At 35.5% G+C, this 14,444-nt stretch overlaps 1 protein-coding gene across 11 annotated transcripts in view; it reads right to left on the bottom strand.

Moving 5' to 3' along the window:
* Positions 1-220: 220 nt before the first annotated feature.
* The window catches only part of KDM6A (lysine demethylase 6A), a 209,574-nt gene continuing 195,350 nt past the window's right edge, over positions 221-14,444 (bottom strand). For 10 of the 11 annotated variants that reach the window (XM_067723181.1, XM_067723182.1, XM_067723177.1 and 7 more), the window contains 3 exons: positions 5,799-5,925; positions 2,588-2,758; positions 221-1,447 (listed from right to left, as the gene is read on the bottom strand). In XM_067723181.1, the coding sequence (XP_067579282.1) occupies positions 1,418-1,447; positions 2,588-2,758; positions 5,799-5,925 (328 nt within the window). In that variant the 3' untranslated portion in view covers positions 221-1,417. Of the gene's footprint in view, positions 1,448-2,587; positions 2,759-5,798; positions 5,926-14,444 lie in introns of those variants that run through there. The other variant, XR_010939969.1, reaches the window with a different exon arrangement.

Below are 14,444 nucleotides of genomic sequence, written 5' to 3' on the forward strand. Positions count from 1 at the left end.
GCCCAAATCATGTCATGCAAACAGGAAAGCATGAAATGTCAAAACTGCCTAACATTAAAAAATAAGTCTCTTAATTTATTTGCATTCTAAAATAGAGCCCTTCATCTGAATCTTTTTTCCATATAAAACACTACTAAGTGATGTACAGGATTTGTCAAGCCCATAGAACATTCCCTTTGAAATCTTAAGTTCAATCACTATTTGTTTTCTACTATTATACTACATTTTGGCAGCAACTGTTTATTGGTCTGTCATTGCAGTAATTGCAACTTAACAATAAACCAGTCTGACATTTTAGGTCTTGAAGATACATACCATATATATTTCTTTAAAAATAATCATACTTTTGTAAGCAATACTTTACAGTAGACACCTCAAAAATCTACCATAGATGTGAAACTTAAAACGAGAAAAATTTAAGCTCTAAATCTTTATACATATATATCCAGATTTCTATATATATTATATATACATATACAAGTATATATAAAATATATATAATCAGATTTGAAAAATGAACAAAAACTGGGCACTGTACATAAAGTCTTTTTAAAACTCAAACAATAGAAACCTCTTTAAACATTAAACAATTTTAATAAAAGTTTCTGTACAATGCTAAGCAGTTTTATTTACACATAGAAAATGTAATAGGAGTAGTGTTTGAAATTACAGAACTCCTTAAAATTTCAATGGCAGGTAAATCTGGAAAAAATAACAGCATTCCATTCACAAATATTTTCAAGCAATAAATATGTATTTATAAATAGTGTAAATTTACATCAAGATTAGAAACAAAAATCACAAATCTGGTTTATTCCTTAGTCTATGTGCAATCCATTATCTTTGTGACTTGGCTGTTAATTTTTTAAACTTTTTATTTAGGAACCAAAAGTGTAATAACCGTCATGGTTTCAAAACAAGACAGAAAAACATAAAAGCAGTAAAAAAGTTCCTTACCTAACTTTTCACATTAAAAAAAAGTTGACCAAAGAAAGACTTAAAATTGCTAACTACCTTACAAAGAAATGACCAGCTAGGCTAGTATTTTTTTCCAAGGAAAATTCTGAAGGGGGAAAAGATAGATGAAAACCAATTCATCAGCCCAGAAATAGAGAAATATAAAAGAGGTTGTCTTCAAGTCAGTAGTCTGTATGATGTTGCCAGTTTTGTCAGATATATACAAAACATGGAAATTATTATTTTTTTTTCTGAAGTACAGCTGATCAGCTTTGTGAGAGTCCTGGAGTAGGAGCAATGCTCTCCCCTGTCCAGTTGGTTGACACTCCGCACTTGGAAGGTTGCATAGACACAGTTTTCAGCCAGCAGCCTTACGAGATAGCTACAAAAACCAGTGGTGCAGAACTGGGTTAGTTCCTGAATAGCAGAAAAGTTCTCATTTAATGTCCATGGAACAATATCAAGATGAGGAGGATGGTAATGGAGGAGCCTGAAAATAAAAGTAAAGTATGTTACTTTGGTATACAAATTGTTAATAGTGTTCCCTAGCTCCAGGTTACAAACACAGCCTGTGTATGAAAGTAAAGGAAATAACAATTCTCAAGAAAGTTCAATGGCCTGCCACACTCTGTCAAGCAAAACCAACCTCCCTTACTGTCTCCCACCTGGTCAATTTTCCTAAGAGTCTGAGACCATTACCCAACTCAGCGCATCCACATTTTTCGGTACTTGTTCACCAATTAGTCAAAAACTCTTAGAATGTTATTAGGTTGACCATTTTTTGAGATTGCTTAAAAATATAAAGAAGGCTTGTGGAAAATAATATAACAAATCAATTATGATTTCATTAGTGACTTGCTTCAGAAGCTAACTCAACTAGATAATAAATTTTGTTTAACATATTCCAGATAATTTTCTTCTTCTTCAAGCAATCCTGAAGACCATTCAAGTGAAAGTATCAGGAGCTAAATTTCAAAAGTTCAGTTTCTGATCACATATGTAAGAGAAAAAGTACTGAGGGAATTCAACAATTCTCTTCTATTCATAAAACTACTGATGTGCTAGAGTAAAATGCTTCCCCCTAAGCATCTGCTGTTTAAAATTAAAAACTGTATGCAATTTATAAAGATACTTGAATTTCATAAGGTTATATAACATTGCAGGAAGTTAAGCTCCATCAAATATCCCCATAAAGTTAATACTTCTGGCAAGGACAAGATTTTAAATAAATACAATTAGCTCTAAAAGCAGAAGTATATTTAAAAGCATACATACTGATTCATATTGTGGACACTAATAACCTATGAACACAAACATTTTATCAACTGAGATCAAATGACATAAAGGATGTGACAGTGTTCTAAAAGCACACAGATTTTTAAATGTAATTACTGTGACATTATTTAGGGCTGGTCTCACCCAGGAAGAAAAGTGAAAATGAAATATGCCAACTTCATAGGAATAAATACCTGGAAGTGGAAGAGGGGGAGTGATATGTTTACTCATGCAATATCTGACGAGCCAAAGGAGATTTTAAATATTTCATTACCTCCTCCTTATCAGGTGGCAGAACAAACACTGCTGCTTCCCTATCCAGCTAACTATATACTCACATGTTGATTTCACTTACTAATGTAAATTGGTCATAGACTTGCATCAGGTCCTCCATTTTGTACTGTTCTAGCACCACAAAATTTTCCAGGTTTCCACTTGTTTTTCGTGCACAATCTTGGCAATGCACTATGTAGGTCTTTTGAGAATTGCTCTCATTAGTGACAAAAAGCAGATCAAAAACCTCCACCTATTTATACAAGAGAAAAAGCATTCAATAGAGACAGTAGTATTTATTTATTGTACTACTTTAGTATAATCACAGAGTTCTACTTCACATGGAGTTGTGGACAGTGATCACTGGTTAAGAGTGGGTACTAAGAGTTAAGAGTGTTTAAGAATCTTTAATAGACCAGACCCAAAGACATGGGTGGTAATGTCTATTTAGGGGAGTGACCTTGGGGAATGACATATTCATTACAACCACTGGCAAAAGCCTAATTCAAAAGTTTGATAAAAGTCAGCCTATTTATTTGTTTTAAATTCAAAACATTAGTATACAATCAGATGAAAGTGATCATTATTTTCCTTTTACTTCTCAATGATAGTACTTATCACAGGGCACTGTATATGGATATTTGTCTTCCCCAATAGACTGAGCTCCTCAAAGATGAAGACTATGTTTTACTCATCTTTGTAACTCCAGAGCATATCATTTCACAGTGCTTAGTGCTTAGCCAAACCTCAAAACAAACTTGTTGAATCAATATAATCTGATTATTTTACAGATGAGGAAACTGACAGGTAAGTGACAGTAAGTGAATGTTCAGCTATAAGCCTCATGTTAAGGAGTATGAGTACAATCAAAAAGTATAGTCATGAGTATAGCATGATTTTAGAAATAATACCTCTGTGTTAGAGAGACTGATGAGTTGCTAAGGCTCAAGCAGGATAAGGAATAACAGTACAGAATAAAAGTCATTCTCAAATACTGGAAAGCTTATACATTCATTTTTCTGAGGTATAACACACCTAACTAGAATCTATCTGGTCTCCCAGATAGATTAGCCAGGTTATACAGCATTAAAATAGCTGATAGATAGACTGAATCATCTCAAATAAAAGTCAACATCAGAATTACAGAATTTCAAGGTCTGGAGTAGATCATTAATATCCCTGGCTTTGGCATATCCTTGAATGTATTCAATGAAAGAAAATTCTCATGACTTCATGTCTTCTTTGAAGTTATGTTAATTAAAATCCCAGAGTTACCCATGTTTTCCATTACTATCAATGAGCAACAACATGAACCTCATAATCTGAGCTACAACATTTGTGAACATCCTTCAACCTGTCCCTCACTTCTGCCATTTAATGAGTTGTCTGATGAATTTTACCTTCGAAATATTTTTGTACTCCTCTCCTTCTTTAATATTCCCACTGCCAGGTTCTAGTCTAGGCCTTAGGATAACAACTCTTAACACCACTGCAAGAGCTTCTTATCTCCATCCTCTCCAATCACTTTTCCAACTTGGGTGCCTGCCCAAAAACTTTTGATGGCTCTACGACCTCCGAATAGATATCAAATTCCTTAAAATTATTCAAGATGCTCTGCAAACTTCCTACCAACTAGGCTTATATGTAGAATTTACATAGTCTGTGTTCCAGCCACATTGGACTATTTACCGTTTTCTGAAGAAACCATTCCATTTCCCATGTTGTTCCTATAGCTCATAACAACATTCATTCTACTTCCAACTGTCATCATTTTTTAGTCCGCTAAAGTCATACTCATCCTTCAAGGATGGACTCAAATGTTAATACTTTGGTGAACTCTTAGGCCAATACTAGAAGGAAAAAATTAGGTCATTTTCTCCCTTAGTGTTATCCTAACAGTAAGACCAAGACCAACTTTGCATTCACCACAGTCTCATATAACATTACAACTATTTATAATTTGTCTTCCCCAAGTAGGATGTAAGCGCCTTCAGAGCAGGTACCATATCTTTGTTTCTGCATCTCTTGCAAGCCTTGGCCACAGGAGAAGATTGACCCATGTACTGTGAATTGTACCAGAGAGGACTGAACAATGATCTGCCTGGAGCTATACTGAACTATATCCACTTTACTGGCATCTGTATACATCTGGACTGTTCCCAGTTTAAAATCTCAAGACTAAACTTGACGCTTATCATCTGTATCGGTATCCATGGGGAACTGGTTCCAGGACCCTCCATGGATACCAAAATCCAAGGATGCTCCAGTCCCTTACAAAAAGTGGTGTAGCAACTGCATATAACCTATGCACATCCTCCCCTATAGTTTAAATCATCTCTAGATAACCTATTAATACCTAAAACAATGGAAATAATTGCTGGTGCATGGCAAATTTAAGTTTTGCTTTTTGAAACTTTCTGGAATACTCCCCACCCCACCCCCTGAATATTTTCGATCTGTGGTTGGTTGAATCCACAGATAGGAACCTGTGGATAGAGAGAGAGGGCCAACTGTTACCTACCAGATAAATGACACTAGTAGATACTTTTAGAGTTAATTCACAGTTAGTGAAATGGCGTATCACCAGATTAAATTTTAATATAGTAGTTACGTAACAAGACTGAACACAACAATTTCAGTAAAATGCATTACATAAAAGTACATTTTAAAAAATAACTATGGTGCTTCCCTGGTGGCGCAGTGGTTGACAGTCCGCCTTCCGATGCAGAGGACACGGGTTCGTGCCCCGGTCCGGGAAGATCCCACATGCTGCAGAGCGGCTGGGCCCGTGAGCCATGGCTGCTGAGCCTGCGCGTCTGGAGCCTGTGCTCCGCAACGGGAGAGGCCACAACAGTGAGAGGCCCGCGTACCGCAAAAATAAATAAATAAATAAATAAAATAAAATAAAATAAAAAATAACTAAAGAGGGCTTCCCTGGTGGCGCAACGGTTAAGAATCCACCTGCCAGTGCAGGGGACACGGGTTTGAGCCCTAGTCTGGGAAGATCCCACATGTCGCAGAGCAACTAAGCCCGTGAGCCACAACTACTGAAGCCTGCACACCTAGAGCCTGTGCTCCGCAGCCACCGCAATGAGAAGCCTGCGAACCAGAATGAAGAGTAGCCCCCGCTCACCACAACTAGAGAAAGCCCACACACAGCAACAAAGACCCAACACAGCCAAAAATAAATAAATTAAATAAATAAATAAAAACAAAACAAAAAACTAAAGAGAAACCAAAACTGGAGAGGTAAGAGGTTTATAAAATAACTGTGGATAAGAACAGTTACTTACCTCACAAATGCTACAGTAATGCGCTGGCTCTTCTTTTGTTCGCCCATGCCAGATAATCTCTTTTCCTGCAGCAATGAGAGCTTCCCTCAATGTCTGACACTGCTTCAGAGTTCTCAGAAGACAATACCTATATTGTGGGGGGAAAATTATTTGTGACCAGCAACTGCACATTGAAAATTTTTAGCATGAAAGATGTATCAATAGAAGTAATGCCAAGAGATTCTGTTTTAATATCTGTAACCACATTTTTTTTCATCAATTTCTCAGATATTCTCAGGTTTTAAAAATAAGGCCAATGCCCAGCAGGTCTGACAATGACAATATCAGATCATTTAAAGTTGAGAATAATTGATATCTGAATATCAAAATATAATAACCTGACACCTTGTTTAAGTGTAAGTTGCTAATTTTGGCTCTTATTTGGGCAAGTCAATTAACCTCTTTGGAAGTCAATGTCTCATCCTTGAAATAAGGGGTCTGAATTCCAGATGTGAACTCTATGATTCTAAGTAAGGCAGGAAAGCACACTATTTCTATCAACACTACCTAGACACTCATAAACAGCATCACTTATATGGCTGCTTTTGAAACTTTTGAGTATATAAGCAGAAAAGTATTTATGGATTTAGTCACTACACCATACAAAAAATGGTTTCACTGTAGTGCTGAAGAAGAAAAAAGACACTTCATTCCTTGATTTTAACTTGAAGATAATACAGTGAAATATTTCATTCATATTAACATAATTGAACTTTTCTTATACCTTTTCTAAACTCATACTTACGATGCTAATGATATAGTGAATTCTTACAATTTGTGATTTTCCTATAGTTTGCTGTCACTACTTGGAATTATTTGCTAAGTTCTCTCACTTGGAACTACTAATATTTAAAGTATAATAAATAATAGCATATTTAATTTCTCTTAATTCATACTTCCTTGCTATTTTACAAGTTACTAGGTTAAAGTACTGTAACTTATCAGAACCCACATAAATTAAAAGCCAGCATAAAAAAGATTAAAGATATATGTAAAATTTCATAACTTATTTAACAAACATAAAACAACATCAACTTTATAGTTGTAAGGCAAACCCCTTAAGTATCATTTTCAAAGGATTTCTCTGTCAGGTTGGCTCCAGCAATTCTTGTGTGTTTAACTTATTTAGAAACAAAACAATGCTTTAGACTATGGTTGCAAGTCAAAGCTAGGACAGCTGTGTGTGTATGTGTGTATGTATGTATGCCAGGGGAGGAGCAAGTAAAAATTTAGATCATGGCAAAAACGGAGAGCATATAATTCAGATTTTGCTGCTAGCTCTTGAACAGAACCTGTTCCTCCCTTTTGCCCTCTGTGTCCTATATACTTCATCTCTGAAGGCACTGATCTAACTGAACAAGTTTTCCAAGCAGGGCTTCAAAATAAGGTCTTTTTCACAGGAAAATACTGCCTAAAACTCTGCAGTATAGAAAGATTTATATACTTACTTATACTTATAAATAAGTATAAGTAAGTATATAATTAAGTACTTATAAGTACTTCCTTATACTTATTTATATGTAAGTATAGGAAGATTTATAGACTCCACTATGCTCCCATGTGGGAAAACAAACAAAAAATGATAAAACAATACTATAAAAATAAATAAATAAAAAATAAGAACAAGACAGGAAACATGGTATTAGGTACTTCACACATATTATGCCATTTAGGACTCTTAACAACCCTGTGCAGGAGGCACTATTATCTCCACCCCACAGATAAGAAAACTAGGGCCCAGAGAAGCCGATATTATAAAGCTATTTTTAAGTGGTTGGGCTAGGGGTTTGTAAAAGCAGAAAATCTCAAGTTTCCCCTCACTATCTTACACTGTACTATCTTCTTTCTGGTCTCTTTTCACATCTTCTTACCCACTTTCCCCTTTCTCTTTTGAAAATGAGATTCTTGGGGCTCAGTCAGCACAGTTTTCCCCACACACAGAGCCTTGGTTCTGTGGAGTATTATTCCACTCTTTAGTCAGCAAATGAACTTTCACTTCCAATGCTACTAACTGCTTTGGCAGTTAGATTAGACTGTAGTTTATAATTTATGGCTAGTTTGGTAGTTTCATCTAGAAAAAAGCAATATACTACTTTTCTGCAAACAATAAAGGGTTAGAGTTAGGGTTGCTAAGAATAAATACTAAGCCAACAGTATTTTGCTTCTGAAATCACAGCTCCAGAATTTTTATTTTGTGAGATACTGGAGTCTAAGAAAACCAACAGCTCTATTAATCTGATCTGACAACGAATAACCAAGTCGCGGTTTTCCCCCTGCCCTTATGATTTTTCTTAACAGTAAAATTTTTTGTTCCTTCCCATTTTCAAAGGGTAGCAGTTGGAACAGAAGAAGAATTGAGAGAGACAGAGGCTCTTCTGTAGTTTCGGGTTAGCAGATGCAAACTAATACATATAGAATGGATAAACAACAAAGTCTTATTGTATAGCACAGGGAACTATTTTAAATACCTTGAGATAAACCATAGTGAAAAAGACTATAAAAAAGAATGTATATATATGTATAACTAGGACTTCCCTGGTGGTCCAGAGGTTAAGACTCCGCACTTCCGCTGCAGGGGGCGCAGCTTCAATCCCTGATTGGGGAACTAAGATCCCACATGCCACGCAGTGCGGCCAAATATATATATATATATATATATATATATATACACACACACACACACACACATATATATACACACATATATATAAAACTAAACCACTTTGCTGTACAGCAGAAATTAATACAACGTTGTAAACAACCACACTTCTATTAAAAAAAGAATTCAATTTGTTAAAAAAATAATAAATCACTAGCAAAATGTGTAAAACTGTAGAAGACAGAAGATGCTGCTTTAAATACATTTTAGGAACAGGGTCAGAAATGATTTCAGAGCTAGAGAAGCTGGGAATCAAACTTCCCTTTGACTTTTCAGGATCAGTCAGGATCAATCTGGTTTCAGGACTCAAGTACTGGTTTTAGTTGTTTGGATAAAAGACTACACAAAAAGGCAGGGGTTATTAAAAGGCAGATCTGGCTTGGAAGAAAATCACAAGGAAGAGGCTGACTGAGGGCTGGGTGTATTTGAGGTTACACAGAAGAATATAATCCAACCATAAACCCATCTGGCAAAGATGAAACCTAAAATGGGATGGAATTTTAGAAAACAGCTTGCCATAGGGGATAGAAATGAAAATATACTTGAAATATTACAATAAAAAAACTGAAGACAATAATATGAGGACAAACGATCATACACAGTATATTTATAAATCAACACATTAGGAAAAAGACAGACTTAGTATGCCATGGATGCTAAAAGGAGAGGGAGGTAGAACTCACAGTTTTCATAAAGTTGTCAATTTAGATGTGACAGGAAGGAGAAGTGGGAGGAAGGCACCTTCTAGGCAAAAGGAATTCCATGAGCAAAGGTAGTGCCCAGATTATTTAGGGAATAAACAACTGTTCTTATGACTTTAATCTTGGGATGACGTTTCTGAGGTAAGAGAACAAAGGAATGAAGCCAGTGATATTACTGGGTTGGCCAAAAAGTTCATTCGGGTTTTTCCTTATGACAAATCCAAACGAACTTTTTGGCCAACTCAATATATTACGTTGAAGTTAAGAAAACACTGGGAACTAGTATGACAGTTTGGGGGTAACCTGACTACGTTTCCAAAGTAAGTTCCTAAATATCGGTGTGGAGACAAGATGAAGCATGGGTTAACTTGCTATGGCACTTTATGGTAACAATGGTAACAATGGTTAACCATATGGTAACAATCTCTGCCACTAAGAAGCAGATGATGTACAAATTTTAAAAGTATACCAAGAAGTACCTTGCCTTGCCCAGTCTCTCTTACTGAAGGACCCATGTAGGCAAAGTGAGCCAACATGTGAGCCCTCAAGACTTCCCACCTGTCACTCCAAAGGTGGATTCCCCTAGGACAACAGTGAGTGTCTAAATATCAGTAAGACATATAACAGTTTCATTTAAACCAACCACATGGCTGAAAATCAAGGTCTCAGTCAATGATAAAATGAGTATCTTACGAATTTTAAACTCTCAGATAGAAAAAACACGCATGAAAGCAAATATATGTTAACCACGAGAATGCAGAGTTTTAGAATTTTTAGATTTTGTTTGCTCAATATTATCACAAAGCATTGTATATTTAACCCAATGGTGTTATTAGAAGACTCCCAAGGACAACAGCACTAAAATCTATGCTAACTATGGACTGGTCTTCATGGCTACACCCTCTTATTCAATTATTAGGTCAACAGCCTATGACTACAGAGCTGTAGAACACCTCATATATCCATTTAAACATGGGAATCAAAGGGAAAAGGGAGTTAATATTTAACAGTCTGCTTTATTTTATACTCAAAACCTCGGTGCTTGTGATAAAGTATATATTATATAGATAGGGTAATAATCTATAATACGTGTGAAAGAAAAGGAGAAACAAAAATATTTTTAGTTCTAAAAGAGACTGAACCTAGACTAGGGTGTCCCTAACTTGTCTGGACCATAGGATTCATCTAGGCCATTCACTGTGAAAGAGATTCCCAGGGTTCTTCACACAGAGCTCTGAATTTATTTATTAGGAACAGAGTCTAGAAATCTATTTTAATAAGAGTCTTGGTTGATTCTTATAATTAGGCCAAGTAAGAACCAGTCAAACCTCTTACTTCATTAGAAACAATGTCTAAAATTTGTAACAGGATTTTTCAGCAAATCACCATGTTTTTATGATTAGAGCCATAAGAGATCAATCACAGAGAGAAAGCCAGAGAGTAGGAAAGAGCACAGATTCTGGAGCTAGACTGCCTGGGTTCATATCCCAGCTTCACACATAAGTCTCAGTTTTCTCAAATGTAAGGAAGGCACATCTAACTTACAGTACTATTATGAGGAGTACACATGTTATCTAAAATGCTTAGATTAGTGCCTGGAAGTTACTGATCAATATTTAATCTTGGTATGTGAAATTTTAAAATTGTGTTAAAATAATTATTTAATGACTAAATTAATTTTTTTATTTGAAAAAATTGTGCAATGAATGCCAACTGGAAGGGTAATAGTTACACCTAAAAGAACATAAAACAGATTATTGAAAAGGTGTTAGTCTAGAGTCCAACAGGTCGGGATTTCTCAACATCAGCACTATTGTTATCTTGGGCTGGATAATTCTTTGTTGTGGGGACAGTCCTGTGCATTGTAGGATGTTTAGCAGTGTCCCTAACTTCTACCCACAAACTATCAGTAGCACCCCTCCCACTGAAGTCATAACGCTGCCATATGTCCCTTGGGGAAGAGGGTGGGGGGAGGCAAAACCGCCTGCAGTTGAGAACCACTGAACTAGGTCCATGAATACTAACTTACTTAAAAAACAGGTGACTGACCCTTCTATAATTAATATTAATAATAATTATCACAACAGCTACCATTTACTGAGTGCTTACTCTATGCTAAGACCAATACAATACTCATAAAAGCTATTAGAAAGAATTGTTATCCCCATTTTCAGAAAAGGAAATGAAGACTAATTTTGACCACGATCCCCCAGCCAGTAAATGGAGAAGCTAAGACTTGAAGGCAGACTGGACTCCAAACAACTACACAGTGCTGCCTGTAATATTTCACTGGAATATTAAATAGCACACACTCTAAGACTGAGCAAAATTTAAAAGGAAAGGCAAATAACGAACACATAATAACAAACACATAACACAAAGGGTAAAGGGAAAGCACATTAATACTGTACATATAAGACATTACATTTAAAAACTGAAATATAAAAACAGTACTTTATAAGATGGTCAAAAGAATGACAAAATGATATGACAAGAAATTAAATTTGTGGGGAATGGTTTTCAATGGACTTGGTACTGTTGAAATTTTAGAAAATTTATTTTCAACTACCGACTTACACCTTATCAGTATTTTTAGAATGTATTAACATATGGCAGATTAGGGAGAGGTAGACTAGAGAATGTGTATTCTGAAAATTAACACTCTACTACTACTATTTTTTTTTAATTGGGGTATAGTTGCTTTACAATGTTATGTTAGTTTCTGCTGTACAGCAAAGTGAGTCGGCTATATGTATACATATATCCCCTCTTTTTTGTATTTCCTTCCCATTTAGGTCACCACAGAGCACTGAGTAGAGTGCCCTGTGCTATACAGTAGGTTCTCCTCAGTTATCTATTTTATACATAGTAGTGTATGTATGTCAATCTCAAACTCCCAATTCACCCCACCCCCCAACATTCTACTACTATTTGATATGCTCCTCCGAAGTCTAAGACTTCCTAATATTGAACTTATCAGAGGAAAATGGGCTCTTTGGCATTCTGATTTTTGACATTTTAAAATATACTGAACTACTTATTACGGTGATTTAAGTGGAATAACAAAGTAGTTGAAGAAACCAGAGTTTCCAATGTATCAGAAACATACTATCATTACCTTAACTTGCTAATACTCCAACACGATTGTAACAATTTATACCATATTAGTTGGAGTTGGCCTTATCTACCACTGAGATTAAACCAGTTAACTGCATCTAAAAAGAATCCATTTATTCTGAAAGCCTGTTATCTACAGGGAAGTCTAATCATTACCAAGACTCTGCACTACTCACTTGCTACGTTATCATTTGATTCCTTTCAAGGATCCTATTAAAAGAAATATTTCAATGCTAAAACATAATGAATACATGAGTCTTATGAAAGTGAAGTGAAAAAGAGCCTTTGCACTACTAACTATATAGGAGAAAATGTAGGCCAAGCAATGTATCTCAAATATCTGAAAATGGGACCAATGAATTTGTAAAGAATGAGGGTTTCTCTTAGCTCTCAATCAACTAGTTTAAAATTAAAATCAAAGGGTAAAAACTGTATATTATGATGAAGATGGATAAAAAACAGCAATAATCTCCCCACTCTTAACTTTAAGTTTTAAACTGCCGACTTAAAACTTCATTCACTCAGGACTCACTAATGAAAATATCTATAACAGAGTTTATACTGGAGTGGGACACGGGTTTACCAAAGGTCAACAGTTACCAAAGGTCAACAGTTACTCTCAAAAATGTATAACCCGAATAAAATTATGAGAAAACATATCCAAAATATGGAACTCTATACAACACAAAGGTCTGCTCTCTTTAAAATAAAAATCACGAGAAAAGACTCTCATAGATTTAAAAGAGACTAAAGACACAATGACTACATACTGAATTCAATGTGAACCTTGATTCAATTTGGATGGGGGTGGGAGGGGGAGAGCTAAAGACATTCTGGGTAGTTGGGAAATTTAAATGTAGACTATGTATTAGCTGATTACTATTGAACTCCATACTTCTTATGTATGGTAAATGGTACTGTGGTTATGTGAGAATAAATATCCTTACTCTTAAGAGATACAGGTTGAACTATCTGGGGTGACATGTCATAACATCTGCAAATTACTTTTTCATATAACTCAGCCTAAAAAGTATGTGCGCAAGCATGTGAATATAGAGACTGATAGGGAAATGTGGCAAAAACTTATCTGATGACTCCAGATGAAGTTATCTAGGTACTGATTGTACTATTCTTTCAGCTTTTTTTTGTAGAATAAAAAAGTTTCAAAAGAAAAAGTTGGAAGAAAAAGTATAAGTTTGGGAGGGGGCATACAGTAATGTGTTACAGGCAAATTTAATATGTTTTAAAGGATAATAAGATATATTAACATGGAAAAACAGTCACAGTTCAGTGAACTAAAGGAAGAGATCAGTAGCATTACATTTATTGTCTTCCTTAATTCATTTCTTTGTGTGGGCACTGCTCTACTTTAAGAATGGCTAATGGTTCAGAAAACTCAACAGCTAACCCTTAGCAGGGATTACCTATCAGCCAGCTGAGAGATACAAATGTGTATCTCAGACTCTTCTCTAAACAATAGAACCATATATCCATCTGATTACTTTAAAGAGATTCCCACTGAAACATCGTAAAAGGAATTCAAGTTCTACGAGTCTAAAGCCAGCCAATCTGGTAATCATCATGTCCTATATCTAACCCATTTCCTCTTTTCTTCCTTTACTCCCAGTTTCATCAATAAGCACAAATATCCCACTGCATGGCCCAAGACAAAGCCCCAGCAATACTGATTCCCCTCTCACCTCTACCACCCAATCAATCAATATGCCTATTTTTTCTATCCTTTGTCTTTCCTTTTGTCTGAAATGTAGCAACTACCTTCTAATTAATATGCCTCTAAAACTTCTGCCCTCCATTTAGTACTTCATCTTGCTGTCAAGTTATCTAGCATGCAAATTTGATCATTATTAAAAATATTAAAAATTCTAAAGGCTTCTCATTAGCAGCTGCTGCCAATGTGAAGTCTACTTGAAATCTTTAGCAACAGAAGTTTAAATCTATACTCTTCAGCTGATATAAATGAATAAGCAGGGCTTAATCCTGAGAGACATTTGAAAGTTTAGTCTAAAGAAGGAGAAACTAAGCTTACTTGCAGCATATGGGGTATGTGGAAAAAAGTTTATGTTCATTTGAACAGTGAAAGGAAACCAAAAGAGAAGTTATGCACTGAGC

This window comes from Pseudorca crassidens, chromosome X (assembly GCF_039906515.1).
Source record: "Pseudorca crassidens isolate mPseCra1 chromosome X, mPseCra1.hap1, whole genome shotgun sequence".
NCBI classification, from domain to species: domain Eukaryota; kingdom Metazoa; phylum Chordata; class Mammalia; order Artiodactyla; family Delphinidae; genus Pseudorca; species Pseudorca crassidens.